The sequence below is a fragment of the Dama dama genome, chromosome 13 (genome assembly GCF_033118175.1).
Source record: "Dama dama isolate Ldn47 chromosome 13, ASM3311817v1, whole genome shotgun sequence".
Taxonomy (NCBI): Eukaryota; Metazoa; Chordata; class Mammalia; order Artiodactyla; family Cervidae; genus Dama; species Dama dama.
In genome coordinates, this window is record NC_083693.1 from 15,253,871 (window position 1) to 15,279,959 (window position 26,089).

General features: G+C 38.9%; 1 protein-coding gene across 1 annotated transcript in view; it reads left to right on the plus strand.

Annotated features, from left to right (window-relative positions):
* The first annotated feature begins 324 nt into the window (after positions 1 to 324).
* Positions 325 to 26,089, plus strand: part of CERS3 (ceramide synthase 3) — a 120,387-nt gene continuing 94,622 nt past the window's right edge. The window contains exons 1-3 of the mRNA XM_061159718.1: positions 325 to 497; positions 13,028 to 13,145; positions 19,363 to 19,481. Of these exons, the coding sequence (XP_061015701.1) occupies positions 325 to 497; positions 13,028 to 13,145; positions 19,363 to 19,481 (410 nt within the window). The remainder of the gene's footprint in view (positions 498 to 13,027; positions 13,146 to 19,362; positions 19,482 to 26,089) is intronic.

Here is a 26,089-nt window from a genome sequence, read left to right on the forward strand (position 1 = left end):
GTTAAATTAATTTTCATATGATAGAAATATATAAGAGGAAGATACATTCCCATAATATTAATGTATGTTGTGCCAAGAGTATGAAGAGTGGTGTGTTAAACTTCAGTTTGCCATGCCATGACCAAAACTGTTCTGAGAGTTTCTGCAGCATGATACCTGTTTAATACAATGAAGAGCCGTGACGTCCATTAAATAATAGTACTTTGTTCTCACCCTCTGTTGAGAACTCTCTAGTTGAGGTATTTTGAGTAAAGGTGTCAGTGTTGTCTCAGTTTTAAGTATTTGTTTTATAAGTCTAATATATTCTTTTTTCGTCTTTTTAGAATGTTTCAGACATTTAAAGAATGGTTTTGGTTGGAAAGATTCTGGCTTCCTCCAACAATAAAATGGTCAGATCTTGAAGATCACGATGGACTCATCTTTGTGAAGCCCTCTCATTTATATATGACTATTCCATATGCTTTTGTCTTGATAATTATCAGACATTTTTTTCAAAAGTAAGTAATGTTTGTGTGTCTTTCCTCTCCCTTCCCCTTTGCCCCACCTCTAGAGTAAAGAATTTTGGTAAGATCCTTAAAGAATCTTAATCTGTTGCTCAGAGGTCACCACTAATGGGCGCTCATGAAATCAGATGCACACTAAATGTTGTCTAGAAACTGAACAAATGAGAATCAGAAATTCTGTCTCCACAAGTACATGAGTTTTACAGTGAAGGAAATTGAGGTTGAGAAAGGTTGAGGATCACAGAGCTTATTAGAATCAATGACAGTAAAGAACTTGGCTCATCTTCCAGGTACCGTGTGGTCTGACAACAGACATGCACGCCCGTGTCCTTTGTCGGCAGTATTAGGAGCGTACAGCTAGTGGATGCATTATCGTTTTAGAATGCCTATAAAATAGCAGAAATGGCTCATTAAAGACCAAACAATATTGTTCTATAGCATAGTTTAAAGGTTTATTGAAAATTTTAATAGCAAGCCTTCATTCCAAAGGATAAGGAAATCAAAGAAAAAATATCAATTTGCTTTCTCAGAAAAAGTGAACTTTTCTTTTTCTTAATTTACTTTAAATAGATATTACTTCCAACCTTTTTATTAAAACCGTACTAGTGTCATGGTAACTGAAGATAAATGTTCATCTATAATTTTGGTAGTTGTCTCCGATTAATTTGTTTTGGAGCAAAAAGAATATTCAAATGTCAAGAGTTAAGACAAAATCCCCAATAGCTCAGTTGGTAAAGAATCTGCCTGCAATGCAGTAGACCCCGGTTCAATTCCTGGGTCAGGAAAATTCTCTGGAGAAGGAATAGGCTACCCACTCCAGTATTCTTGGGCGCTTCCCTTCTGGCTCAGCTGGTAAAAAATCCATCTGCAATGCAGGAGACCTAGGTTCGATCTCTGGGTTGGGAAGATCCCCTGGAGAAGGGAAAGGCTACCCACTCCAGTATTCTGGCCTGGAGAATTTCATGGACTGCATAGTCCATGGGGTTACAGAGAGTCGGATTCGACTGAGTGATTTGCAGTTTCACTTCACTTTCACTTTCTTTCAAGACTAAATCTGATAAAGATCATTTTGTCCAAGACTAACTGTGGTGCAGATCGCTCGTTTTTAACCATTTGCAGGGTTCTCATCTTGAGGGTTTGGTTTCATGGATTGTCCAAGAGGTTTCTGTACAAATAACAACTTTACTTTGGCCAGCAATGTGCTATTGATGGGGGGGGGAAAGAAAGCTGCTTGATATCACTGAACTCTAGCTGAGAATGTTTAACAAAGTTTTTCATTTTTGGCAGTTAATTCTGCTTTTACTCACATGTTTAGATTTGTCAAAGAATGCCTAAATTAGAATTGTGCTACTGCACTTGTAAATTAGCAAATTACTCTGCTGTCCTGAAATACTTGCTTTTCTTGAGTAGTGTCTGATGATCTTTGAATTTGACATCCAGGTTGTACACTTGCAGATTTCCTCCTTTGGGGTGGACAGCTCCATTTTCAACGTTTGATCAGACAGTGAACTAGAAAAGTGTTTTTGCTTGCCAGAGCAGCATAGCTGTAGAAGACCAACTTGCTGTGTCCTGGTCTTGTCCTCTCCAACAATGATCAGAAAGGAATCAAATCTTCTTTTAATCCTTAGGGCCATTCTTACTTCTTCTCAAGGGATTAAGTATAGCCTTTCCTACCTCCTTATAACTTTAACTCCCAATAACTCAGCCTTAGTTTTTTCCATCCCATGACACTAGAAAAAACTCTGTGTTGCTCCAGTGATCTCTTATCTCTTTTTTTCATATCTTTTCATATCTCTTTTAATGCAAAAGAAGGAAGGAAAATTTAACATGAGAGCAAGATCATGCTTTCTGAAGTAGAAATTAATATTTTTTCAAGGCTTCTATGTAGTTTGCATTAGATTAAACTGCTTAGATCATAAGATATTACTTACACCTTGCATTTGAATAGAAGCTTATAGTTTAAGAGATATATAAAATCATAAGTGGTATGATCTCAGTCAGGAAAGTGAGAGCTCAGTGAGCTGGCCAAGGTCACGTGGCCAGTAGGCACGTGTAGGCAAAGAGTAGACTGGGACAAGCCCACGTGCTGTGATGCCAAATTCAGGGCTGATGGGCTTTTATTTTCCCCTGAACCAGGACTTCTAGGGCTTTCACAGTGAAGTACTCCTGATGGCAAAAGACAGTAAATTAATATCCTTTGGAAATATAGAAGATATGGCTTAAGGGGGTGATAGCAAATGTGAACTTTCCTATCAAAACCTCATGTAAACTTGACACCATGTTTCAGCATATCCTGTGATACCACAAGAAAGCTTCTTGCTTTCGTCCTGCATTTATGGTTTTGCTATACCTCCTCATTCTAGGAAGTGACCCAGAGTTGTGATTTGTCTGGCTCACTTTTATCCTAGGCAGGAGCCACTCACAATGAGAAAGGGCCCTTCCCAGAAAGGAGTAGAGAAATAGAGAGATGAAGAACAAATAAGTCAATCATTCGAAAGTTACTGACATTTGCTTTGTATTTAGAATTTCGTTTCCTTACAAGTTTTAATTTGTGCCTTATGTTTTGATTTTTTGAGGGGAGGAGTCTAGAATAGCAATTACTAACTAGTACATCCAGATTCTTCTATACATTCTTCTTTGTGTCTTAAGTATGATTTAGAGGGGATCTAAGCTACTCAAATTTAATCACTTGTGAAATAAGCACATTATCTCAGAGTAAATTATGGCCCTGGAAGTGTCCACGGCAAGGGTAAGGGTGGTAAAATCAGAAGGTAAACTTTTTTTCTTTTACTTTTATAATTTTGTTTATTTATTTTGTCTGTGCTGGGTCTTCATTGCTTTGAGGGCTTTTCTCTATTTGCTGCAAGCAGAGGCTACACTCTAGTTGCAGTGCACAGGCTTCTCATTTAGGTGGCTTCTCTTAACCATAGGGAACTCAGGCTTCAGCAGTTGCAGTACACATTGGGCTCAGTAGTTGTGACTTGTGGACTCTAGAGCACAGGTTCAATAGTCATGGTAAATGACCTTAGTTGTTCCGCGACATATGGGATCTTCCAGGATCAGGGATTGAACCTGTGTTTCCTGCAGTAGTAGGCAGATTCTTTACCACTGAGCCACCAGGGAAGCCCTTTTCTTTTACTTTTAATGATACAACGAATAGGTTTCTGGCCTCTGCCATTTCTACTGAGCAACACGAGGACATTAAGGGTTCTTTAAAGAAGGGTAGGTGTAGCAGTTTACAGGAATTGAAAAAGGATTGTTACTATCTTCAGTTGAAAGTCTCAAAATACATACATTAGACTTAAATGTTATCTGAGACTTGCATTGCTTCAGATCTTTATTCTTTCATATAAAACCCTCTGATTAAATTCTGATCATAGAGCCTTTCAATTCTTAGGAACTGGGAGTCAATGTTAATGGCAGTAGGCTATTGTTTCTGTCTAGGAGAAGTATTTAAACTTCACATGCTTAATAAATGCCTAGGCTTGCCTTCTTCTTTATTCCATAAGAGAATATTGAGAAAAAAAAAAGTATGTGTGGAGTAGTGCTCTGGGATTGCTCAGCTTTTGGCTCACAGCTAACTGTTGCAGTGCTAAGTGAAGAGGTGTCTGAAAGAGGCCATCTGAGGGCTCAGTTCTGCAATAGTAGCAAACCTGTGACTCATGCCCTGGTAATTAACCTAACTTTGAACCATTCTACATGGGAGTAGAAGCTCACATTCTCTTTTCTTCCTCTTAGATTTTCCCCTTCTATTCCATATCAATAAAATGAAAGTTCAGGCAAGTTCATGTCTAAGGTCCTTATAGAGCTAAGACCTGTCATTTCCTTCCTTTTTTAAGTTCAGTTTATCAAATATTAATGTGCTTCTTTATTCTCTCCTTTTTAAAAATAAGTTTTCAATTAAGAACCTATTCATATTTACATATACTTACATAAGTATAAGTGAATATATAAGTAAAAGGTGAATTGATTGTCTAGATTCTTTTGAAAAGAAATATAATGCTAAAGTAGCAAACTGTGCTTACATATATACTTCCTCTGTTTTATGGAAAATGTTATTTCTGTTCTTGAAGCCTGGACATGTTAATAAACAGGACTATTATTTCTCTTTCTTCTTTAAATTTATGCTTTGACTGTAGACATTTTCCTCATATCAGCAAGTATGTTATAGATCTGTATTTTTATCGATTGTGTATGCTTATCTCCACATGACCCTCTAGAGGGAAATGTTATACTTTATTTGGCTTTGAAATGTATAGGCCATTTCCAGGAGAACTTAGGCCATCTGGAAGTTAGATTGGCTTATACACATTTTATCCTGGCTTCCTTGGTGGCTCAGATGATAAATGATCTGCCTTCAATGTGGGAGACCCAGGTTTGGTCCCTGGGTTGGGAAGATCCCCTAGAGAAGGGAATGGCAACCCACTCTAGTATGCTTGCCTGGAGAATCCCATGGACAAAGAAGCCTGGCTGACTACAGTTTATTGGGTCGAAAAGTGTTGGACATGACTGCGCAGCTAACACCAAGGCTAACTAATACATTTTATCAGAGTATTTTAGTAAAATTTATTTTTTAAAAAATTTTTGGCCATACCATGCAGCATGTGGGATCTTAGTTCCCTGATCAGGGACTAAACCTATGCCCCCTACATTGGGAACTCGGAGTCTTAACTGTTGGACTGCCAGGGAAATCCCTAGGAAAATTTTTATTCAATTCCATGGTTACAAAAATGAATTTAAGAGCTAAATGATCATTCATAACTAAAATTTCCAGCATTTAATTACATACAGAAACTTCTGAGTACTAGAATAGCCTGACCTAGCAGACAATGGAGCCTTTGTTAGAACTAAGGGAAAAATAGGGACATGTGATTTTTAATCAGCTTTATTGAGGTATGATTTACATATAAGAAAGTTCATCCAAAATTTGATGCATTTTGACAAATGTATACAGTCATTTAACTATCACCACAATTATGATGTAGAAGATTTCAATTGGCTGAAAACATCTCCGTACCCTGTGTAGTTAATTCTCTTCCTACCTACTGCCTCCTTGCAATCACTAAAATGCTTTGTCAGTATAATTTTCCTTTTTCAAGGATTTCCTATAGATGGAATCATATAGATTATAGTCTTTTGTGTCTGATTTCTTTCATTTAGCATAATGCTTTTGAGGTTTTTTTTTCATGTCATTATATGTATCAGTGATTCTTTGTCATTGCTGAGTAGTCTTTCAACATGTTGCTATACTGAAATTTATTATCCTTTAACTAGTATGGAAATTTGGATTGTTTACAGCTTTGGCCTCTTATGAATAAAGCTTCTGTGAACATTTGAGTAGAAGAATTTGTGTAGGTATATGCTTTTATTTCTCCTGGTAAATAGCTAAAGTATTCTTCAAAAGGCATTGTTAATGCAAATATATATCTATACAATAGATTATTTGGCAATAAAAATGAATGAACTTCAAATGCATCCAGATACATTGATGGATCTCAAAAACATTACTCAATGGAAGAAGCCAGGCACAAGCAACCACATATTATATGATTCTATTACATTAAATATCCAGAAAAGGCAGTTATGAAGACAGAAAGTAGAGTAGTGATTACCTGTGACAGGATTAACAGGGAGCAGGGATTAAAGTAAATATATATGAGGTATTATATTGGAATTATGAAAATGTCCTAAAGCTGATTCATGGTAATAGTTGTACCACTTGGTAAATTTACAAAAAAAAAAAATCACTGAATATTATACTTGATATGATGAATTATAGGATATGTAAAAATGCATTAATAGTTATTTTTAAAAGATGTCAATAAAATGGAGCAGTAAATCAGATTAGGAGAAAATCTATACAAGACATTTTGTATATATTTGATGAGGGACTTAAAGTCAGAATGTGTAAAGAACTCATAACTCAATAACAAACAAAAAGACTTGATTTTTTTAAAATGGGCAAAAGTTGGAGCAGCAGTCTCACCAAAGGAGATACTAATAACAAGTAAACACATTAAAAGATGTTCAATATCATTAGTCATTACCAAAATGCAAATTAAAACCACTATGCACTGGAAGTTAACAAAAATGTCAGAGTAAGGACCTCTGAAAATTTTCTCCTTCATAAAATCAGGAAACTAGCAAAAATTGTCAAATTAACTTTTCAGAATTCAGAATTAACCAGAGGCTTGCAGCAATCCAGAGAGTGTTATTTAAGAAAAACAGTTGACTGTCGGAAAGAGCAGCAAGCTTTGTGGCATTTTGACTTGCCCTATTTCTATCCTTAACTTTTCTCCTCTCTGATAGCCTTGAAAAACCAACAGCGCAGAGTTTCAGTGGAAACCAGCAGCCTGGTAACCACTGAAGGAAGCAGAACAGAGTTGGAGCGCCCTCAAACCATCATTCCCAGAGAATTGTCCTTCTCTGACCTGTGTGCTGGTTCTTTGAAAGGGTACTACTCATAAACTGTCTTTATTTCCCTTTTCCCTTGGGAAGAGATGGGGTACTTGTCTGAAACAATTAGAGACAATTGATTAATTTTGGAACTGCCTACTGCTGCTGCTAAGTCACATCAGTTGTGTCCAACTCTGTGCGACCCCATAGATGGCAGCCCACCAGGCTCCCATCCCTGGGATTCTCCAGGCAAGAATACTGGAGTGGGTTGCCATTTCCTTCTCCAGTGCATGAAAGTGAAAAATGAAAGTGAAGTGGAAAAGAAAAGATATACCCATTTGAATGCAGAGTTCCAAAGAATAGCAAGGAGAGATAGGAAAGCCTTCCTCAGAGATCAATGCAAACAAATAGATTAAAACAATAGAATGGGAAAGACTACAGATCTCTTCAAGAAAATTAGAGGTACCAAGGGAACATCTCATGCAAAGATGGGCACAATAAAGGACAGAAATGGTATGGACTTAACAGAAGCAGAAGATATTAAGAAGAGGTGGCAAGAATACACAGAACTATACAAAAAAGATCTTCATGACCCAGATAACCATGATGGTGTGATCACTCACCTAGAGCCAGATATTCTGGGATGTGAAGTCAAGTGGGCCTTAGGAAGCATCACTATGAACAAAGCTAGTAGAGGTGATAGAATTCCAGTTGAGCTGTTTCAAATCCTAAAAGATGATGCTGTGAAAGTGCTGCACTCAATATGCCAGCAAATTTGGAAAACTCAGCAGTGGCTATAGGACTGGAAAAGGTCAGTTTTCATTCCAATCCTAAAGAAAGGCAATACCAAAGAATGTTCAAACTACCACACAATTGTACTCATCTCATATGCTAGAAAGTAATGCTCAAAATTCCCCAAGCCAGCCTTCAACAGTACGTGAACCATGAACTTCCAGATGTTCAAGTTGCATTTAGAAAAGGCAGACAAACTAGAGATCAAATTGCCAATATCCATTGAATCATTAAAAACCAAGAGAGTTCCATAAAAACATCTACTTCTGCTTTATTGACTATGCCAAAGCGTTTGACTGTGTAGCTCACAACAAACTGTGGAAAATTCTTCAAGAGATGGGAATACCAGAACACCTTACCTGCCTCCTAAGAAATCTGTATGTAGGTCAACAAGCAACAGTTAGAACCAGACATGGAAAAACAGACTGGTTCCAAATTGGGAAAGGAGTACAACAAAGCTGTATATTGTCACCCTGCTTATTTAACTTCTATGCAGAGTACATCATGTGAAATGTCGGGCTGGATGAAGTCCAGGCTGTAATTGAGATTGCCAGGAGAAATATCAATAACCTCAGATATGCAGATGACACCACCCTTATGGCAGAAAGCGAAGAAGAACTAGAGAGCCTCTTGATGAAACTAAAAGAGGAGAATGAGAAAGTTGGCTTAAAGCTCAACATTCAGAAAACTAAGATCATGGCATCTGGTCCCATCACTTCATGGCAAATACATGGGGAAACAGTGGAAACAATGACAGACTTTATTTTCTTGGGATCCAAGCTATGACCAACCTAGAAAGCAGAGACATTACTTTGCCGAGAAAGATCTGTATAGTCAAAGCTATGGTTTTTCCACTAGTCATGTATGGCTGTGAGAGTTGGATTATAAAGAAAGCAGAGCACCAAAGAATTGATGCATTTGAACTGTGGTGCTGGAGAAGACTCTTGAGAGTCCCTTGGACTGCAAGGAGATCCAACCAGTCTATCCTAAAGGAAATCAGTCCCAAATATTCATTGGAAGGACTGATGCTGAAACTGAAGCTCCAATACTTTGGCCACCTGATGGGAAGCTGACTCATTGGAAAAGACCCGGATGCTGGGAAAGATTGAAGGCAGGAGAAGAAGGGGACAACAGAGGATGAGATAGTTGAATGACATCACCAACTTTATGGACATGAGTTTGAGGAAGCTCTGGGACTTGGTGATGGCCAGGGAAGCCTGGTGTGTTGCATTCCATGGGGTGGCAAAGAGTTGGACACAACTGAGTGATTGAACTGAACTGAACTGAGGGTAGTGGATAACTAGTGGGACAAACAATAAACAAAAAGCTTTCCTTTTTAAAAGATAAGCTGGGAAATATGTCCATAGGGGATTTTGAAAAGCTCTGACATACTCTTGGAAGTTAGAAGGCCACTTGAATTTGTAGAGCTTTGGGCATGCCCAGGGCCACCCACATGATAAAGAAAAGTATGATCAAGAGGTGAGTACAAAGCTCTCACCTCTGGATGACCTTAAGGCTTTGTGCAAACAGGAAGTGAAGGCTAAGGCAAAGTTGTCCACTGCCTGGTTGAGTGTTGAAGGTGTCCCCTGAAGTGTACATTATCCCCTTAGCAAACACTGGAAGATTTATTGGTTCCAAGCATTTAAGGACATCTCTGTCTAATCATTAGTAGACCACTAAGCTAACCTAATAAAGACTTCAGTGCCCACACATAAAGAATATAAACTTTACAGATCGGTTTAAAAAAGTAAACAACAATTGGACAGCAAAAAACAGCAAGAACAACAACAAACTCTCAAGAGGGGGATATTCTGATTTCCTGAGTTGCCACATTATATTAGTAAGCATGTCTACTTTTAAGCAAAAATTATGACATGCAAAAAAATAAGAAAGTATAGCTCATACACAGGAAAAAAAAAACAACAACAAAACAGCAGTCAATAGAGTGTGTCCCTTACAAAGCCTGGATGTTAAACTTATTAGACAAGACTTTAAGTCAACTATTTAAAAAATGTTCAAAGAACTAGAGAAAACCATGCTTAAAAACTAAGGAAAGATAATTGGGGAAAAAAATGATGAAAGTGTTAAAATACAACTGACTGAAGAGACTAGAAACTTACAAGTTCAAACTGGTATAAAAATTAATACATACATGCTTACATATATAAATAAAAGATGGAAAAGGAAAAAAAAGTCTCACTAAATTAAGAATATCAGTAAAGAGATAAAATTATAGATTATAAAAAGAAATCAAATAGAAATTTAGGACTTGATAAGTACAATAACTCATATTAAAAATTCACTGGAGGGCCTTTACAGCATTTTTGGGCAGGCAGAAGAAAGAGTCAGCAATCTAAGGAACAGAAAAAAAAAAAAAAAAGAATATGGAAAAATGAAGAACCTCAGAGACCTGTGAGCCCTGATCAAGCATAACAACATATGTATAATGGCAATTCCAGAAGAAGAGGAGGAAATGAACAGGATAAAAAATATTTGAAGAAATAAGTGGCTAAAAATTTCTCCAAATCTGATGACAAACATTAATCTGTAATTTGAAAAGCTAACAAAACTCCAAGAAGAATAAGCTTAATTAAAGAGATTCATATCTAGATATATCATAAGCAAACTGTTGAAAGAATCTTGAAAGCAATGAGAGAGAAGCATATTATCATGTAACAGTGATCTTTGATGAGATTGAGTTGATTTCTCATCAGCAACCGTGGAAGCCAAAGGCAATAGGAGGAAAAATTGCAAGAAAGAAAAAACTGTCAACCAAGCAAAATTATCCTTCAAAATGAGAGAAGATAAGACATTTCCAGATAAGCAAAAACTGGAAGAATTTGTTGCTAAGCAGACTTACCCTATGATAAATACTAAAGGGAGTCCTGGTCACTGTAAGCAGAGGATGCAGACAGTACTTGAATCCACGTGAAGAAATAAAGAGCACCAGTAAAACACCCACACAAGAAATAAAAGAATAAATGCATTTTTTTGGTAACATGTTTTACTCCTGTCTGATTTGAGAGACAGCTGCATAAACTAATAATCATAAAAGTCTGTTGATGAGACCACAGTTTATAAGTCCGTAATTTATATGACAATAGCAGCAGAGAGAGGGGAGGTAATGGAGTTCTGTATAGTGCTTAAATTGTTTTATTATTAATCTGAATTAGGAGATTATAAATTCAGATGTTAATTGTAATCCCTATTTTTAAAAATAATAAAAAAGAATTAAAAGAATACACTAGAAAATATCTGTTTAACACAGAGAAGATAGTAATGAAAGGATAGAGAAACAAAAAAGTGGAAACTGTATAGAAAATAAATAGCAAAGTGGCAGGTATAAATCCAGTCTTATCAGTAATTAAGTGTAATTTACATTAAATGTAAATGAATTAAATACTCCAACTAAAAGATAGGAGGACTGGATAGAAATATTAATATATGATCCAACTATATAATTTCTATGAGAGACACATTTTAAGTTCAAAGACATAAATAGGTTGAAAGTGAAAGAATGAGAAAATATATATCATGCTAGCAATAACCAAAAGAGAGCTGGGATGACTATACTTGGTTGTTGTTTAGTGTCTAAGTCGTGTCCGTCTCTTTGCAACTCCATGGACTGTAGCCCTTCAGGCTCCTCTGTTCTTGGCTATACTACTATCAGGCAGTTTAACAGCCTTTAAATTGTTGCTGGAAACAAAGGATATTTTATACTATAAAAGGGTAAACATATCAAGATGATAGAACAATTACAAACATATATGTACCTAGCAACATAGTCCCCAAAACATGAAGCGAACAGAATTGAAAGGAGAAATAAACAATTCAACAATAATAGCTGTAAACTTCAATACCCCATTTTCAATAATGAATAGAAAAACTAGGCAGAAAATCAACAAAGAAATAGACTTGATCAACATTATAAATGAACTGGACCAAACACACATCTATAGAGCGCATCACCAATAACAGCAGAATACAGATTCTTCTCATGTGCACAAGGAACATTCTCCAGAATAGACCATGTGTTAGGCCTTAAAACTAATCTCAATAAAAGTGAGAAGATTGTAATCATACAAGGTATGTTTTCTGACCACTATTAAATGAAATTAGAAGTCCAAAACAGAAGGAAATTGAGAAATTAGCAAATATATGGAAATTAAACAGTATACTTCTAAATAACCTATGGGTCAGAAGAGAAATCACGGGTAAATTAGAAAATACTGTAAGATGAATGAAAAAGAAAGCACCATACCAAAACTTATGGGATTCAGCAAAAGCAGTGCTTACTAGGACATTTAGTGCTATAACCACATATATTTACAAAGAAAAAAGATCTCAAATTAGTAATCTAACCTTCTACCTTAATAAAGAAGGGAAAAAAGCAAACTGAATTTATAACAAGAAAGTTAAGAAATAATAGAAATTAGAATATAAAATCAATAAAAGCCAGTACACACCCGGTAGAACTGCTGAAATTAAAAAGACTGGCAATACCAACTGTTGGCAGAGATATGGAATAACTGGAACTCTGGCACATTATTGATGGAAATGTAAAATAGCATAGACAGTTTGGAAAGCATTCACTAAGTTCTTTTAAAGTTAAGTGTATACTTGCCATACAACCTATCAATCCCATTGCTAAATATTTTCCCAAGAGTCATGCCATTTTTCATTAGTTAGAACTTTCAATAGGGGACATAATAATTTCTTTAAGATAATATCACCAAAGAAAATAATAACAAAACATTTATCTGAATCTCTAGTAGTCTTAAAAATGAAACTGAATAGAATGGTTTATCCTGGTTCCTGGATCTTGTATATAAATATATTTGAGTTTACATAAAATGGATTTTAGAACTATGCAAGTACAGTTGACTCTTGAACAACAAGGGTTTGAACTTCAGGGTCCACTTGTAAGCAGATTTTTCACAGTAGTAAATACTACAGTGCTAAATCTACAGTTGGTTGAACCCATAGATGTGAAACCTTGAATAAGGAGGAACCACTTAAACCTAGGGGCTGACTATAAGCTATATGAAAAGGATTTTCACTGCACTGTTAGCACCCCTCAACCCTGTGTGTTTAGTCAAATGTATTTTGTATTTTAAGTTATTGCTTGTATAAAGATCTCAAATTTTGCTTTTTGAATTTCTGTAAGGCAGATATTGGCTTTAGGTAATCTAATGACTGATCTTTAATTTGGAATCTAAAGTTACAGCTTGACTTTCCTGGTGACATTGTAGATTCATTCTCAGATTTTGAACTTGAAAAGCAAGTGTTAGTTTCTCAGCCATGTCTGACTCTTTATTTTGTTTATATTTTCATAGGTTTATTGCTTCACCTCTAGCAAAAACATTTGGCATTAAAGAGGAAGTTCAAAAGAAGATTACACCAAATACTGTCTTAGAGAATTTTTTCAAACATTCCACAAGGAAACCATCTCAAGTAAGTACAAATTCTTTGTTTTGGGATTTTAAAATCTCCTTTCTTAATATTTCCATCATCTGTTGCTTACCTTATCTATGAAAAAAGTTAGTTTCAGTTGAGCAGCAAATAATTTATTTCATTTGGATTTTTTTCCTCTGTTGATAAGTTACAAAGCATTCTTAGCATAATATAAAGTGACACAAAATAATATACAATATACAATATATTTATAATGATAGAAAGTAACAGATATTTAACTAGTGTTGAACACTGACAATTTGGGTATAAAGATCAAAATTTAATTTTCAGTGGTAGGATATATACAAAGTATACCAATGAAAATAGATCATTATTAAGGCAGAGTAGCCCATATCTGACACTTTTGATGACTGTGACACCATCAGTACACATGGCGCACATTACAAAAGTATCTCTTGGGGTGGCTTTCCTGAGCAGAACACTTTATTTTATCCAAGGCTTCAAAATACTCAGAAATACTCTGTGCTCCTGCCCACTCCCCAGAGATGGAATCCTTAGGAGAGTCACAATTTTCTTCTCTATAGGAGAGGTACTTGATGAAATGTTACAGTGCACTGCATGTTTACACCACAGAAAAAGACTTTAACCTAAAGGTTATGTAAAAATAGTAGTGTCCAGGCAAGTCTAGTTTCATTATACCCCACATTTAAATGAGATGAAATAAAAACTTCTCCAAAACTGGCATACCCTCTCTGACAAATACAGACATCTCTCACTAGTAATTTTAAAAGTCAAAAATAATGTGCTAATGTGGTTTTAGGATAGATAGATTTTTAAGGTCCTGAACTTATCTGCTGAATTCACTTGCTTTTTCTATGACACTTTCTGTCACTGGTCAGGTGGGCTCCCTGCACAAATAAACATACTGAAATCTGGCCATATAGCACCAGACATCATGTTCAGAATTATTCATGGCTAGCCAGCACTGTCTTTTAACTTGTCTGCCATCAGCTTCTGTATGTGCCTTTTTTTCCTAAAATGAGGACAGTCTGACAAGCCATCTCTGTGTGTTCTTTATTTCTACCTGCTTGAAAAGACTGAAGTCATTCACCTAAATACTGCTGTTACCACTGGTGGTAATGCTTAAGCATCATTTTACATTTTTCAGAGGGGAAGTTATTTAGTTGTGTTTATGAAAAGTTAGGACTCTCTCAGAGAATCCTTATTATCCTTTGTTTCTATCTGAGAATAATTAACAGGATTATTATCTGAGAATAATTTTAAAATATGTAGAAAATTTGGCTCTTAGCAAGTTTCTCAGCTATGAAGATAAATTAGCCACCTGACAGTTAAAGAAAAATGAAGAAAAGCTGAAAGAGATTTAGAGATTAGGTCATCTTTCTTCTTTACAATTGAGATGAGGAAACTAAGGTCAACAGAGGACCTGTCCAAGGTCATGCAGCTAATTAATGGCTGAATCCAAACCTGGACCCTGGCCCAGGACTCCCTGTCAAGTGCCGCTTCTACTATGCCTAAGTGATGTCTTTAACTGTGTACAGAATGTTGAAAATGTATTTCAGAGGCTGGAGCTATGTTTGTAAGTAATTATTCTAGCTCAGTTGACAATACAGTATGGCTTAATGTAGTTTGGACATTTGCATCAGGTAATAGAGGAAATGTTATATATCAACCCCCAAGTGTTAGAAAGCTTCCTCTACTAAACTATGAAGATGAAGGGACATAATTAAGATATCTAATTTATATTCCTCATAGATTACAAAATCAAGGTAGTATTTGTATAACAGATCAAGATGACAACAAGTTGGCCAGTAAAATGCCCGTAGAATAAAAGTACTAGAACCTGGGAAGATAGAATATAGTAGAAGAAGGCAAAGTAAATGACTTAGTAGTGATTTCAGATGTGGAAACAAAATGATACCACAATACTTCCACACATTAACTTGGCCAATGTCATACAGACAGCATTTTTGCTTAATTAATAGCTGAGCTAAGACAAGTTGCTGGGAAGACTAAAATAAAATGTGCTGGTTCAAGGAATGGGTGGGTATCACTTCTAACAAAGTATTCCAAATCTGTAATCACAGGGCACGCAGTGGTAATACAGGTGCTTAACATCTGACTTTATTAAAACAACTGAGGACACAAATCAAGGATGCTTCTTCAGCTGCTACAGACTGCACCAGAACAAACAAAAACAGTTCAGACACACAGTATCAATTCTATGCTGGTTAACATAGAGGATATAACATGGTGTTGATGAGGTCCAAAAAGCTGTACGTGTGAACTGCCACTGGAGTTTTGTTCTGTCTCACACACTTCTTTGTGACTGTGTATGTGCAGCTGTGTGTCCACTGTTTTTATATCTGTAAGTCTCTCTCTGTGTGTATCTCAATGACGATTTCAAGGTGAAATACAGAGAGAGAAGCATGATAACTGATAGAGAATCATGAGAACATACCAATAGCTCTGGCCAACAGATCATTTTTCCTGCTGTTGGTAAAATGAAATAACAGCAGAACTTATTAACAAGGCCTTTTCCTCTGCAAGAACACAATGAGAACTGTTGCAGAACAAGTGAATGTGTAGTTCTGAAAGGTGATCTAAAGAAAACGTGGTGCCTTAAGTCTGACATAAAGCAGGTATTGTGGTCCATAGTTGGAGAAGAGTCCATGGGGGCATTCCAGTTTGCTAGTTTGTCTCAAACATGGATTCACACATTTTTAGGGCAAAAGGCTCTCTAGCTCTCCAGGCCAGTTTATTTTATGGGTGAGACATGTGAAAGACAAAGAGGTTGAGTGGCTCCTCCATGGTCCCAGAGAGTTGGTTTTTGCATCAAGTAGCCAGGCCTCGTGGCCCATTTCAGGCCACACTGCTTCTCTCCTAGGTTCTGCCCGAGAGCCTTTCCCTTCCATGGATACATTGTCTGTAGTGTCCAGGCTAAAAACACGAATTGTGAGAACAGACTGTGTGTGAAGGTGAGCAGATTAACCCTTCTGTGAACTGAGTGTGTTAACAGCAGTTACCTCATAGGACTGTCAATTCAGGGATTGAATTGAGTACTTAGGATACTGCCTGGTACACAGTCAAGGTCAGCTCTTGTTATTCATAGGCTATACCTATCATGTAGACTTCTAGAGGAGCATTCTCAAATATATCTTCCCAACATTAATTATCCCAAGGGAACATCAGTTGTTTCCTAAGTATGCTTGTTTGTATTCCCATAATATCTTACACAACTTTCTGTACCTAGTAGGTGTTCAATAAATGTTTGTTTTGTATATTAACAACAAAATACTACTAAAGACTTCTGTTTGCAAGAGGACTTCTATCCCAAAAATATTGTAGATATATGAGGCCAGTGTTGTCAAGACTTTGAATCAGATTCATCTGTGCTCCAAATCAGGAAAAAATGCTTCAAATCATGTTTGATCACTATCTTCTAGATGCATTTATTCATCAGGTATCTGTAGAAATGATGAGGTAGTAAAATTGGATTGTTCTCGGATCTCAGGAAATTCTACTGTGAGAACCGGAACTGTACTCATTGCTGAATCTCCAGTGCCTAGAATAGTGACTGGCACTAGTGAGTAGAGGCTCAGTAAACATTGGTGATGATTGAATGAATAAAACTTTTAAAGCAGTCAAGCTGGACCCAGAGCCCTTTCAGTCTCAGAAGGTAAAGAATATAGTGCTGCTGCATTTCAGAATATGTTCTGCTGTGGACCAAGCAATAGGATTTAAATTATATCTTCTGTTTGGGGGAATCTATTCATGCTTGTAAGTTATTTTAGGAGTAGAGGAATATTTTTTTCTGAAATGATTTTCAGTGTGTGGTCTCCTTTCTGGGTTCAGCCATAATCTCTAACATTGATGTAGCACATGATAGATGATTAGATAGAGCCCTGAGATCCTAAATCACTCCCACGAGACAGGATGCAACCACTCATTGTCAATGCCCCATTTTCCACAGCGGGTCAGAGCACACAGCTCAAGGCTGCAGAGCTAGGAAGTAGCAGAACTCGATCTGTTTTTAGTTCCCTGCCATTCCTACTGCATTCTGTTGCCTCAAAACCTGCCGTGTTCTCTCCTCCTGCAATAGGGCTGTGACAAGTTTGGTGCCACCTGGGAGAGTGTATCCAGACCTCCAAACTTGTCCCATCTGGAGTGCAAGGTCCTTGCTCTGGGGACCTCGCTGAGAGAGGTCAGGGATAACAGGGCAAAGTAAACACTGTCTCCACCTCCGCTTACTCCTGGTGCTTCATACTTGACACACTGCAAGAGGAAGACTTCAAAATGCAAACATTCTGTAACCTACAGATAAATTCCAGGCAAGGCCCTCCTTGCTGTGGCCCTGGCCATACCTTTCCTCCTCACCTCCCTGCAAGACCTCTTTCTGTCCCTTGAGTGCTCCCAGTTCCCCTTTGCTGTCATCCCCAGGTGACTGCACAGGCTGCCAGGACACTTCCCTTCTTCATCTTCTCCTTCTTGGAACTTTTTTCAGGGTTTAGCATAAGTGTAACTTCCAGGAATTGCCTACATAAAGTTAGGTCCCATGGTACCCTGACCATCCCCTGTTTCAGCACTCACCATAATTTATTAGAATTATTTGTTGTGTTCTCTGACTTCCTTACCAGACAGACTTTAGCTAATGAAGGGGAGGCCCCGTAAATACTGATCTTGTTCGTTTAGATCTTCAATGCCAAGCACAATGCCTGCAGGAAATATTCACTAATGAATACCTGCCATTTTAGGGCCATCAAAAACACAAAAACAAACCAAAACAACAAAGAACAGCAGGTGAAACCTTGGCCTATAAAATAATAGTATTAGAGATGACAGTTTACAGGGAAACAGTATAATATGTCTTGTCTATGTTTTGTTTTACTTTCTTTCTCTTCAGATTAAGTAATAGGCTTGCGGTTATCTCTGGGTCAGGAAGATCCCCTGGAGAAGGGAATGGCAACCACTCCAGTATTCTTGCCTGGAGAATTCCATGGACAGAGGAGCCTGGTGGGCTACAGTCCATAGGGTTGCAAAGAGTCAGACACGACTGAAGCGACTGAGCATGCATTAAGTTAGGAGTAAACTGAAATATTTCTTGTACTCAGCGTTGCAAAATGAAAGATCAAGAAGACTGGTGTCTTGAAAAAAAATTACAGAGCTTATTTCCTTGTGGAAGTGGAAAGTACTGTAGGTTTAGCATATAAAACATGCCCATGTTGAAAGAACACAGCTTAAAATACCACCAGGAAGCAGAGCTAGTTCTGTCAGTCATTTTGGGTTCTTGTTTGGCCCTGGGAGAACTTCAGATTTGTGATTTTGAGCGAATCTATCATCTACATTGTTTTCAATTATAAGCCATAACCTGCAACTTCTGCCTTCCAGAAGAGAAGCAGTCATCATTATTATAATCTAAAATCCTTATTTTTTATAATTGGAATTATTTAAGGTTGGTTAAAAATATGCTGCTGTTGTTGTTTAGTTGCTAAGTCATGTCCGACTCTGTGCAACGCTGTAGGCTGTAGCCAGCCAGGCTCATCGTCCATGGTATCTCCAGGCAAGAACACTGGAGTGGGTCGCCATTTCCTTTTCCAAAATAGGCTGTGCATATGATTAAATGTGAAAGTTTTGGATCTCTTAGAAAGACTGTATAAAGTAACAGAAAGGGCAGGAGTCTGAGTTCATATCCTCACTTTGCTACCAGTTTTAGGTCTTGGACAAGCTGTTAAAACTCTCGGAGTCCCATTTTTCTCACAGGAAAAAATACAGAGACTGGGTTTTATTGACATCTTAAACTATACTACTCTACATGGAACCTGCTGCTGCTGCTGCTGCTAAGTTGCTTTAGTCGTGTCTGACTCTGTGCGACCCCATAGACGGCAGCCCACCAGGCTCCACCGTCCCTGGGATTCTCCAGGCACCTAGGAGGCCGTAAATAAAATTGGCTGAAGAAGTGAGCCATGTATGGAACTTGAATGTATGGGTTGCTACCAACTTACGGAGAATTGGTCTTTCTTACCAACTGAGTTTTTTGGGAATTAACATTCTCTCTGTTTTGGGATAGATGTGTGTGATTCCATAAAAAAAGGGGGTAAATGCACTGGCCCAAGGTTTAATGCAGAATCTCTCTCGTCTCCAGTGCACAAATGCTTGTAACTCAGTCTCACTGTCTCTTGCTTGCCTGCCAGCCTACTCTGCTCTTAAGCACTCACTCTTTTGTTTCATCCCCTTTCAGACTGATATTTATGGACTGGCAAAGAAGTGTAACTTGACAGAGCGCCAGGTTGAAAGATGGTTTAGGAGTCGGCAGAATCAAGATAGGCCTTGCAGGATGAAGAAATTCCAGGAAGCTTGGTAAGAAGGATAGTTAAAGCTTTTGAAATGGTACCATTTTGTATGGAGCAGAACAGTCATCTCAGAAAGAATCCTGAGGTTGCAGCAGAAGAAGGGTTTGAGACTGCTTTATCACTTACCAATCAAGAGTTTCATGCTAGCCACTCATCCACCTCTTGTGCTTCACTTTCCCTCTTTATCAAACAAGGTAAGACATGAACTGTCTCAGTTAAACAGGAGATATTATGTACTTATCTTGAAGTCCAGAAAAATCATAAAAATGTCTTAACTGGTATTTATCTTTTCTAGGGTAGCACTTGGCCTTAGCTCACCAGACTATCTCCTGTTTCCAATCACATTATAGATATTCTGTCACATTATAAGAGTAGAGAAGGTCTGAGAGGGCGCTGTCCTCTTCTCTCAGTACTGGTGGAGAGGACTTCTTTCTGTCTCAACTTGACTCTTACCCTACTCCTGCTTGTGGACTGGACAACCAGTTCCTCTGGGTTTCCCCACTGGTTTAGCAGGAGGTCTGGATGGACTGGGCACCACATAGAGTTTTTGCAGAGCTGGCTACTTCAGATACATTCCGAGGGCAGTGTGACTTTATCACACTTATTTTTGGCTTTATTAAAATTCTGCTTTTTCCTCTTCTTCAGAGTACTGTAGTACTTCAGGTCACTCCCTTGGTGGCAAAAACTGACACCTGTGCCAAAAAGAGGGTCTGCTGCTGCTGCTAAGTCACGTCAGTCGCGTCCGACTCTGTGTGACCCCACAGACAGCAGCCCACCAGGCTACTGTCCCTGGGATTCTCCAGGCAAGAACACTGGAGTGGGTTGCCATTTCCTTCTCCAGTGCATGAAAGTGAAAAGTGAAAGTGAAGTCGCTCAGTCGTGTCTGACTCTTTGAGACCGCATTAACTGCAGCCTTACCAGGCTCCTCTGTCCGTGGGATTCTCCAGGCGAGAGTATTGAAGTGGGGTGCCATTGCCTTCTCTGTTGTGACCCCATGGACTGCAGCCCAGCAGACTCCTCCGTCCATGGGATTTCCCAGGGAAGAGCACTGGAGTGGGGTGCCATTGCCTTCTCCGTTGTGACCCCATGGACTACAGCCTACCAGGCTCCTCCGTCCATGGAATTTCCCAGGCAAGAGGACTGGAGTGGGTGCCATTGCCTTCTCTGGAAGAGGGTCTAGGTCATTGCTATCACTGTGTTCTTCTTCTTTATATCCAGACCAATAAATGTTAGTTGGGTTGTGTTTGATGCCACATTCTACACACCAATAGCGTTCCTTCACTTTGCCTATTTCTTATGGTCCTCAGATTGCCTAATGACTTTCACCAGATATATTTGTTTTGATGGTGAAATAGATAGGGATTTGGTATAAGACTCTCAAAGAAATCAAGCCTGTGAGAGGCTAAACTTTAATGACTTACTTTAACTATCTATACATTCCTGAGTACAGTCATCCAGCTGTAAGGCTGGTGATGTATATTTAGAGGCACAGATCAGTTCTTCATAGTGTCTTCAAGATGAACATTTTTTTTTTCTGATCATGGGCTTCTATTGCCTTTCCCACAGCAGCTGGAGGTATATGACCTGGTTTGTTTTCTGTTTATCGCTGAGTTTAGCCCTTGCGAGATTAGTTAATATTGTGTTGCCACTATGTCAGCTTGGCCCAGGTGAATCTCTCTTGACGATCACCACAAAACACTACAAAGTGGAACTGGTTTCACATTACATCTTTGTTTTTCTGTTATCATTCATTCTCTCTAGCAAATGACTCTTATCTTAAATAAAAAGTCCCAAGCAGGGACTAAGTCTCTGCCTCAGAGCTGAATCATACTCCAGTGAAGGAGTATGGTAATTTCTTATAAATCATAATGCCTTACAGTTTATAAATAATCTTGGTTTGAGCCTCCCTGTCAGTCACAGTGTGGGGCAGTCAGGGAAAGCGGGACTGGCCTTGTTTGAGAAATGAGAAACTGCACATTCTCTAGTTTATGTACTTGCTCAAGGTCACCTGCTGCTGGGGGACCTGTTGCCCTCAGATATTCTGACTCCTGTGCAGCCCCTGCTACCTAATGCTGACCTCTCAGAAGCAGGGGCCCCACGTGTCAAGTAACTGGGTCGAAAGAGTCCAGCATTGGGAGTCTGACTGTCAGTGAGTCTGCCGAGAGTCAGCCACAAAGTTCAGGTTAGGGAAGGGAATTATGAGTTGCCATTATCAATCGTCAGGCAACGCAGAGGGTTGTGTGGACCATCTTCATGGTATGTGGAACTACCCTAGATTCTGTGGACATTTAGATTTTAACAGGGAAGTAGAAATGGAAGGTATGTCACTGGCCCAAAGCAACTAATCAGGGAGATAAGACTATCACTTACGAAACTGCAACATCTGTTGTTCCATTCCGTCCAATCGCACATGGTGTACACAGAGCCCACAGCTACACATAGTCTATATGTAGAACATAGTCTGTAGTCATGTTCAGGTGTCCTCTGGGCATTCAGAGGAGATGGTGTCAGCAGGGCTGGATACATTAGACAAAGGCTTTCTAGAGGTCAGGCGTAAGCTGGACCTTGAGGGATGGGTCAGATTTCCACAAGAAAAGAAAGCATGATTTGAGGGCAGCATATTTTAAGTAAGGCAAGACAGGAAGCAGTACAGTATATTTAGGAGACCGAAGTGAACCCACAAATAAAACGTAAGCTTTACCTTGTTGTTTAGCACTGTCATAAATTTCCTATGTCAGTGAACTGTTAAAAGTTATTATGGATCAAATAAATAAACTAAAGCAAAATGCCAAGCTCTTTAATTGTGTAGGGACTGCACTTTATTCCCTTACCTATGAGATGTACTACAGGAAACAGCAAGACATACCTAGCCCCAGGCATTTTGGAAATCTCAGGAAACTTATTCCCCAGCACAGAACTCTTACAAATTAACTCTCCAACAGGCCAACACTTCTCCACAATACCAGGATGGTTAATCTCTAAACATCTTAAGTTCAGTGTATTGCTTCCTAGATTACTTAAGGATGACCCCTAAGCCCTGTCTTACAGCATTCAGGATTTTAATCCATAGTGAATCCTTATTTTTAAGTCATATTCCATATTAACTGATCACTTTTCTTTTTAAAATAAGTATTTCCATTTAGCAATGAGAAATTTACTTAAAACACCAAGCAATTTCCAAATGGGCTTTCCTGGTGGCTCAGTGGTAAAGAATCCACCTGCCAATGCAGGAGACATAAGAGACACAGGTTCAGTCCTTGGGATGGAAAGATCCCCTGGAAGAGGAATAGCAACCTGCTCCAATATTCTTGCCTAGAAAGTTCCATGGATAAAGGAGTCTGGCAGGCTATAGTCCATGAGGTCACAAGGAATCCAACATGACTAAGCATGCACGCACACAATTTCCAAGTGCCTGGTGTGTCTCATGCTGGTGGGAGGCACTCTTCTCCTGCCGGTAGACCGCCACTTGCCCAGCTGGCCACTGGGCAGGTCCACTGCCTGCTCCATTCTGCCCTGCCACCGTGGAGAACCATGTCTGTCCTGTCTTATGTCACCTGAGTTCCCTCTGTCTGGCTCCTCCCTGATCTCACTCAGCAGCCTTCATCTTTCAACTTTGCCATCTGTGTCTAACCAGTCAAACTTTTTTCCCAAGAGTTTTTTTCCCCCCTCACAATTATGTTTGTTACAGCCATTCCTGGAAAAAAGGACATTTTACTGCTTTAGGTTCATCTGAAGCAAGGAAAATTAATGAAGCACAATTAGTCAATTGCTTCACAATTAGTGAAGCATGGCAACTCCCAAGCTTTTTGGTTTCAGGACCCCTTTGTTCTCTTAAAAGCTATTACAGAACCCAAAGAGCATCTGCTTGTGTAAGTTATACCTACTGATGTTTCAGTTCAGTTTAGTCACTCAGTCATGTCCGACTCTTTGCGACCCCATGAACCGCAGCACGCCAGGCCTCCCTGTCGATCACCAACTCCCAGAGTCCACTCAAACCCATGTCCATCAAGTCGATGATGCCATCCAACCATCTCATCCTCTGTCATCCCCTTCTTCTCCTGCCCCCAATCCCTCCCAGCATCAGGGTCTTTTCCAATGAGTCAGCTTTTTGGCCTCAGGTGGCCAAAGTATTGGACCTTCAACTTCAACATCAGTCCTTCCAATGAACACCCAGGACTGATCTCCTTTAGGATTGACTGGTTGGATCTCCTTGCCATCCAAGGGACTCTCAAGAGTCTTCTCCAACACTACAGTTCAAAAGCATCAATTCTTTGGCACTCACCTTTCTTTGTAGTCCAACTCTCACATCCATACATGACCACTGGAAAAACCATAGCCTTGACGTGACGGACCTTTGTTGACAAAGTAATGTCTCTCCTTTTTAATATGCTGTCTAGGTTGGTCATAACTTTCCTTCCAAGGAGTAAGCGTCTTTTAATTTCATGGCTGCAGTCACCATCTGCAGTGATTTTGGAGCCCACAAAAATAAAGTCAGCCACTGTTTGCACTGTTTCTCCATCTGTCTGCCATGCGTGATGGGTCCAGATGCCATGATCGTAGTTTTCTGAATGTTGAGTTTTAAGCCAACTTTTTCACTTTCCTCTTTCACTTTCATCAAGAGGCTCTTTAGTTCTTCTTCACTTTCTGCCATAAGGCTGATGTCATCTGCATATCTGACTGAGGTTATTGATATTTCTCCTGGCAATCTTGATTCCAGCTTGTGCTTCCTCCAGCCCAGCATTTCTCATGATGTACTCTACATATAAGTTAAGTAAGCAGGGTGACAATATACAGCCTTGATGTACTCCTTTTCCTGTTTGGAACCAGTCTGTTTTTCCATGTCCAGTTCTAACTGTTGCTTCCTGACCTGCATACAGGTTTCTCAAGAGGCAGGTCAGATGGTCTGGTATTCCCATCTCCTTCAGAATTTTCCACAGTTTATTGTGATCCACACAGTCAAAGGCTTTGGCATAGTCAATAAAGCAGAAATAGATGTTTTTCTGGAACTCTCTTGCTTTTTCGATGATCCATTGTATGTTGGCAATTTGATCTCTGGTTCCTCTGCTTTTTCTAAAACCAGCTTGAACATCTGGAAGTTCACGGTTTATGTATTGCTGAAGCCTGGCTAGGAGAATTTTAAGCATTACTTTACTAGCGTGTGAGATGAGTGCAATTGTGTGGTAGTTTGAGCATTCTTCGGCATTGCCTTTCTTTGGGATTGATGTTTACTGTACTAGAAATGGAAACTAAAATATAAGACTACACAAGCACATATGTCATCAGCTATCAGAGCAATGATATCATCACAGGACATGTAGCCTCTAGGAAATGCCACTGCACACTTGGGAGGAAATGAGAGTAAGAAATAAGACAAATAACTTTTCATTATCATTATGAAAGTGTTTTGATGTCAGAAATCCCTGACTTTGAGAACCCCTGGAATAGTGTAATAGACCAGATAGGGCTGGTCCAGGAGGATGTGAAACTTGGATTTTACTCTTGCATCTGATTGGGACAGATTTTATTTTCTTGGGCTCCAGTATCACTGTGGATGGTGACTGCAGCCATGAAATTAAAAGATGCTTGCTCCTTGGAAAGAAACCATGGCAAACCTAGACAGTACACTGTCGCTGCTTAAAAAGCAGTGACATCACTTTGCCAATAAAGGTCCGTATAGTCAAAGCTGCATTTTTCCCATCTGTCATGTATGGATGTGAGAGTTGGACCATAAAGAGGACTGAACACCAAAGAACTGATGCTTTCGAATTGTGGTGCTGGAGAAGACCCTTGAGAGTCCCTTGGACTGCAAGGAGATCAAACAATTCAATCCTAAAAGAAATCAGCCTTGATTATTCATTGGAAGGACTGATGCTGAAGCTGTAATACTTTGGCCTTCTGATGCAGCAAGCTAACTCATTGGAAAAGACCCTGATGCTGGGAAAGATTGAAGACAAAAGGAGAAGCAAGAGGCAGAGGGTAAGGTGGTTGCAGGGTATCACCGACTCAATGGACATGAATTTGGGCAGACTCCAGGAGATAGTGGACAGGGAAGCCTGATGTGCTGCAGTCCATAGAGTCACAGGGTCCCACGACTCTATGACTTAGTGACTGAACAATACTGATTGTTACTATACAGTCTTGGGTGAATTATGTGATCTCTCTCAAGCTTAACATTCTTTAGTCTTCATCTCATCTACCTTCTAGTGTTGTTGTGAGAACCAAGCAACAACCCACAAAAGGAGTTACTTCATAAGCTTGTTGTAAAGAAGAAAATATGGCATCACACAAGTATGCTTAGCATGGTTCCTGAAACAGGATTAAGAGGTCAATACATGTTTGAGACGCAAATGATATGAGATGTGCCACCAAGCTTATGGCTTCCTTTGGGCCTGGCAGATCTCATCATCTCATTTTTGTACTTCTTGTTTGGCCAGAATAATTAAGGATCAAGGAAATGCTCTCTACATTTAAGCACACAGCTTTGCTGAACCAGCAGTAAATGAAACAAGTGGGAACAATTCTCAACTGGCTCACTTTATGGTTCAACTTTCTGAGTAATTGAACCCTACATTTTTCCCTAATCTGTTGCCATGAAGGAAAACCATCATGTAGCTT